Source organism: Oratosquilla oratoria, chromosome 9 (genome assembly GCF_046742065.1).
Source record: "Oratosquilla oratoria isolate Oo_2021 chromosome 9, ASM4674206v1, whole genome shotgun sequence".
Taxonomy (NCBI): Eukaryota; Metazoa; Arthropoda; class Malacostraca; order Stomatopoda; family Squillidae; genus Oratosquilla; species Oratosquilla oratoria.
In genome coordinates this window covers 6,463,495-6,469,887 of record NC_134785.1, presented here as the reverse complement: position 1 = coordinate 6,469,887, position 6,393 = coordinate 6,463,495, and the positions used below count along the sequence as shown (strand labels likewise).

General features: G+C 41.9%; 1 protein-coding gene across 1 annotated transcript in view; it reads left to right on the top strand.

Moving 5' to 3' along the window:
- Positions 1-1,705: 1,705 nt before the first annotated feature.
- The window catches only part of LOC143028149 (uncharacterized), an 87,329-nt gene continuing 82,641 nt past the window's right edge, over positions 1,706-6,393 (top strand). The window contains exon 1 of the mRNA XM_076189838.1: positions 1,706-3,318. Within this exon, the coding sequence (XP_076045953.1) occupies positions 2,418-3,318 (901 nt within the window). The 5' untranslated portion in view covers positions 1,706-2,417. The remainder of the gene's footprint in view (positions 3,319-6,393) is intronic.

Sequence of the window (6,393 nt, the reverse complement as noted above, 5' to 3'; positions counted from 1 at the left end):
GCCTATTATACCAAAAGTTTATGAGGGAGGTAGCTAGCCAAGGCATGCACATCCATTCCACTCCCATCCGCCACATCTACTGTATTTGCTTCCCCTACATCGTAGCTCCTCGGGGATGAAAGTTCATCCCCGACTCCCGCCCGAGTCAAAATTGTATTTATATTATTAATGATAACAGAGTGGGTGAGAGCCGTGCCCAGAGTAAAGATATGACTCAGTTCGGCTTAACGTTGCGAAGTGCCTCCCCCCCCCCCACACACACACACCTATTAGGAGGCTAGGACGGTGCCCCTTGCAGAGGACTTTGTAGCGTGGAATTGAATACACCATGCCCCAATTCGCTGGTGGCAGGGTTCAAACTGCCGTCACCCTGACCTCCGCCGCAGTTAGTGACGCTCTAAAGTGTTCGACCAGCGAGCATCTTCAGATAAAACCTTGAGTTCCCTTAGATGCAGTAACTCACCCCTTTGATTTGTAGCACAGATTTTTCGAATTAATTACGTATGTCTATTATCTCCAATTTCTCCAAAGTCCTGTTTAGCAAAGGCCTCGCTACGCCAGAACATTTCCAAGCATCCACGTTAATGTACATTAAGTATAAATTCATTAATTTTATTTCATTTTATTTTATATAATAATAAAAAATCACAAATGAAATAATCAACATAACTGCTGGAATTTTTTTCCCCCGTGTTACTTTATAACATTAGTTCAGATACAGTAATACGATTACTAGGATACAAGCCCATTGTAAATTACAAGAATATAATAACTCAAGATCAATTATATGAAGTAAATATAATTTCATTAATCTGGACTTTCTTGTACGACTTTATAGAACAGTAATATTGCAAACACAAATTGTTGCTATAAATATTATACTTTTTTTTTTTGGTGGGGTGAGGGTTTAGTGACAACCCTACAGACCAAAATCACAACGTTCTTTTATGATTGGAGATTAATCCCTCTTTGGATAAAACTAATCCTAATCACCGTTTTACTAACCTCTCATTAAACTTTACCACCTCTATACCTTCAATGCATGTGCTAGTACTGGAACTTTCATTAACAATACTAGCAGTATTTGAAATGGTGGTAATAGTACTACTACGCAACATTGTACCGCAAGGATAGAAGTGGAGGTTATCAGATATGAAAAAATGCTACAGTTACCGTTACTGTTTCTGTTGGGTAATTGGCATTTATAATGACCAGGAATTTAATGTCCGTCATTAAACTCCCATTGAAATTACCTTATATCCCTCCTAAGTAGGCGAGTCATCATTGTGTTACTATTCTCTCAGTAATAACCAGGGTCTACTATCCTTGGGGACAATATCACACTGAACAGGTGATGAAGGGAGCTTTGTAGAAGCTAAGAATGATCAGTACTCTTTCCTAGATTGGAAAAAAAAAATTCTACGTGACTCTGATGCGTAAGGATATGACTAAAGTCCATAAACTATGGACTACATTTGAAGACCACTGGTCTAGAAGTACCTAGAACTTGATGATAGTGGACTACCCGCAAGATGTCGCCTTGGGAGGAGAATCTTGACCTGTGTAGTGGGGAGCGTGGTGGCATTCTTGCTATGACGTCAAAGGCCCCAGTGCCAACGTCAGCCTGCTTCTTGCACTAAATCTTGCGTGATGGGGATAGGGGGAGGGGGGATATGCGTCCCGATGCCCAGCACATCTCCAGACTTTTTCTTCCAGATCTGATTTGACCGCAAGCCGGTGTGAAATTTTCAGATCAGTTTACAATGCTCCCCACCCCATACAGAAAACCCTCACAATCTAGACCAAAATCCGTCCAAAATCAATTGCAAAATCAATGTCACGGTGGCATGGAAGGCCAAAGACTGTCTTTGCTTGTTTTAGTGTCTTTCCGCCAATCCCAAGCCGCGAGGGGAAACCCAGCGTGGCTATTGGTCGACGGCGCCCAGCGACGCGCGCTGATTGGCTGCCAGTGCTGTGACGTCAATCCCGTTCCACCCTCGGGGCATTTGAGGGTAGAAAGAGGGGAGGGAAGAGCAGTAGGGAAGGCGATGAAGGCAGGAAGACAAGCAACGACCGGTCATCTTGACTACTAAAGCCAGAGTGATGGACTGATTTGATTGTGTCGCTTGAAATACAAACGCAAAGGACTCAAAACTTCCCTCCTCTGAAGTTCGTTCATGTCACCGAGAGAAAAGTGCCGGTGACTGTGATAAGGAGATACCCCGCAACGCGTGCGCGCGCACACCGTTCCCGTTCGTGAGCGGAGAACCCGCGCGTGAGAGTAGGAGATAAAAAAAAAAAATTGTTTACTAAGAAACGTGACCATTTGCGCAGGTGGTGAACGAAGACTCAGGTGGTCTGTGGTAGTAGGTGACCCAGGTGGTTCTTGACCGGGGAAGTTTCAGATCCCCTTCAGAATGAACGAGCGGTACTTCGCCCCCAGCTCGGGCGGCGTGCCCCTGGGACCGACCCTGGGGTCTACTCTAGCCGCTCTCCCGCCCCTGGACACAGCGCGCGCCGCCTCCTACTCCTCTTACCTCGGCCAGCTCCCTTCGCCTGATTGGGGGTTCTTTGAGACGAGTGAGATCACCAAGGACTACGGCGGGCTCTTCTCCTCCTCCCTGGTGGAGTATGGCCTTCCGCCGCTCCTCCCGAGGGCCCTTTCACCTTCCTCCTGCACCACTACGACGGCAACAACTCACGCAGGATACTTCTTCCCTTCTTCAGACTTCCCTTCGCCTCTCACGCCAGAGAGCGACCTGACAGATAATGTTGGCGTGTCCCCGACGGCAGTGCCTACGACGGTCGTGATCTCCCCGTCCTCCTCGTCTCCTACTTCGACAACACCTTCGTCAGTTCTCCAGCCACAGCATCACCAACACCTTCACCACGACACGGCGAACTCCACACGGCACACGCCCTTCCTCCATACCCTCCACAGCTGCTACACGACGGAGGACCTCACGACCCTCACAGCGGCTCTTCCAACACCCAGCCCGAGCGACCACGCCTCCGCCGGCGGCCACGACGTTCTCCTCCCGGCGGGAGTAGGTGGAGGTTCTCCAGCACCGGTCGTCTCAACAGTCACCTCCTCTTCTTCTTCCTCCGTGCCAAATCTCTTTGCAATGGGGTTCTCATCGTGCATCTCCTCCCCACGAATCACACCCTCCGTCGGGAGTTCTCCTGGAGAAGGGGAAGCCTCCGCCATGGACATTACCATGGGCACCCTGAGCAGCGACGTCCTCGGAACTCTAGGATCGCTCGTACCCGACGCCCAGGGAGAAGCTAGCCAGGACGCGATCACGGCGCCTTCAGTAGGTGAGTACTTCGACAGGTTCCTCTGTTGATTGTTGTCCTCTGGTCAGCGTGCTCGACTAAAGTTCTTGGGACGGGGTTCAGTAGGGGGTTGGGGTGGGGGGGATTCAGTGGTGTCCTAAAAGTCTGAAGTTCGAATTCATCCCAGTGTACACAACAATTGATCCATGAAGTTCCTTTGGTCTTTGATTATATATATATATATATATATATATATATATATATATATATATATATATACATATATACATATGTATTAAATTATATATATATATATGTATGTATGTATTATATATATATATATATATATGTATATGTATGTATATATATATATATATATATATATATATATATATATATATATATATATACACATACTTTATTTATGTGCATGTAAAGCTTTCTGTGTTCCTCTGCATTAACCTCTGAAGAGGCGAGTTAAATTTACGAAATACACACATATATAAAGTCATTATGAGTTAACTTCATTTCTGCGTTTTATTCAGAGCTCTTGAAATTTTTTAACTTAATTTCGTCAAGAAGAGTACTTCATACAACTTTAACAAGAACTGCCTACAGGAAAAGCTACCTCCCATATATTTACTGTATGTATATGTACATGTATATGTGAGGGCATCTGTATTTATTCGATGTGGTGGCCAAATACTTAGCAAACTCAATCAACAATCCTAAAGTAATCACTCCATTTCATTTCTCTTCTATATCACTCGCACAAGCAGATGGTTCATTAAATTCGAAAGCCTTATCCAGCTATCCGAAGACCATCTGTGCAAGGACCAACTTAGTTTTCTCTCTGAACAGTTGGTTTTCTGTGAGTGCCAAGAATTAGCCTATCTATCTATCAATCTATCTAAATTCCTAGGGCTTCTTCCCCCTTGTAATAGGGGTAGCCATGTCAAAAACACGCACCCACTCCTACCCCCATCCATGGGGATTTTCTCCCCGTCTTCCCCCTTTTTCTGTGTGTCGAATAAGGTAAGGAAAGGGAGGGGGATTTGGAGTTTTCGTGTGTGGATGATATTTTGACGCAGCCTGAAAGGATTTCTGGAATTAGCCAGAAAGAAATATATAAAGTTCTTTGAAGTGGGTAACTTAACGTTTTCTTTGGGTTAGGAAGCCTAAGAAGGAGAAGGACTTGAAGGAGAGAACATCGAGGTCGATGGATTGCACAATGAGACCCTTATCATTTTTTACCTATAAAGGCGTATGAAGTTGATAGTGTATATGTAAGAAAATTTGTTATTTGAATGATTTGGCTGAAAAGAAGTTATTGTTCGTACGAGTTGGCTAATAACGTGTTACTGTTTGTAGTCTTTGGCTAAGAGCATCATGTGTTCTTATTTCTAAAACTGTGCTAACATTTTTCTAACACGCTGGAGTTTGTGGGAAGCCTGTTTCGGTCTGCGCAGTTGACCTGCGCGCTGGCGGCGCGGCGCGGCGCGCAGGGTCGGTGACTACAACGGGCTTCGGGCGAGTGGAGAACCCACTGGTACAGTGGTTCTTCGCGTCTTTTGTCGTATACTCTCCTAAAGAACGCGTCACCGCTGCATAAAATCGTTTGGCGTATAAAGTCGCGTATAAATGCAAAAGATTGAATCTTTTCCAATTCTCAAACAAAAGGATTACACTTTGTATAGATAGAATACAAATAATTAGAATACAACTTCAAAGTTTTGTGTGACAAATAGTGACGGTTAAGGACCTTAGAGCTAAGGTATATCTCGATATACAATAAATGAATAAATAAGTAAATAAAGAATAGATTAATAAATTAACCAATGATAATAAGTTGATAAATAATACAAGTAAATAAGATAATAGATAAGTAAACAATGATATAAATAAAACAACAATAAATAAATAGTAATGATAAGATAATAAATAATACATATAATGAATAAATAAATAATAAATTAATAAGTTAATGAATAAATAATACATATAATAATGCATAAATATATATAAAATCAATTAATTTATTAATGAACAAATACATATCGTAAATAGATAAATAGGTGAATAAATGAAAAAAATTAATAACTTATTTACTGAATAATTTAGTAGATGAAATAATAAATGAATGAATAAATAAGATAAACTAAATGATAATTAAATAAATAATTTAATGAATGAATTAATTAATAAAATGTGAAAATTAGATTGTAACCCATTATTTTATCGGAGAAAATAAGAGCAGAAGTACATAGACATCTGTATATTTCGACCACTAACTGTGGTCCTGTTAAGGACCACACTTTTTCTCAACAATTGACATCGAATGTCATGTGATATGCTGGAGGAAATTTATTTTCCTTCAGCATATCAGATTCCCTCCCGAAAGCTGCGGGTTGTTGCAAATCTGTTTCAACAGTCGGAGGAAAAATAGCCCAGTGCGATAAGGCCTCATACGTTACTGCATCATTTCATTCTAATGTAAAAATAAAATTAGATTTTCAGCAACGTTATGGTATAATTTTACAATCAATGATTCATATTCTTGGCCAAAAATATTTTTGTTTTCTACATATCTTAGAGCGGCAGAAACGTCAATGAAAAATATAGATGAATAAACAAATAAATAAATAAATAAAACGAATAAATCGGTAAATAACAGAAGTAACTAAATCAAACACATTTGAAAATAAATACATAAATACAATAGATAGGTAGAGTGAATTGATGAATAACGAAAAAATGTCTATAGATATATAGATATAACAAAGAAATATATAAGCATATAACTACTCACCATCCTCCTTCCACATAGTGGGAAGTGAGAAACCCCTGGTAGGGCAAAGCCCCCCCCCGATGTTGGGTCGCCTCCCCGGCTGACCTGGGGTGTCGGGAACCAATGCGACATAGTTCGCATCGTGTCCCGGGAATCGAACTCATGACCACATGTTCATCAGAAGGACACGGACGTGTCCACTGTGCTACCGCGCGGGCCCCAAGTGGACAACTACAGTAACTAAAGAAAATAACCTAACGAAGCCTTGTCCCCGAGGATAGAAGCGCTGGTTATCGATATCAAACATCATTCCTCTCGGAGTCTTATCG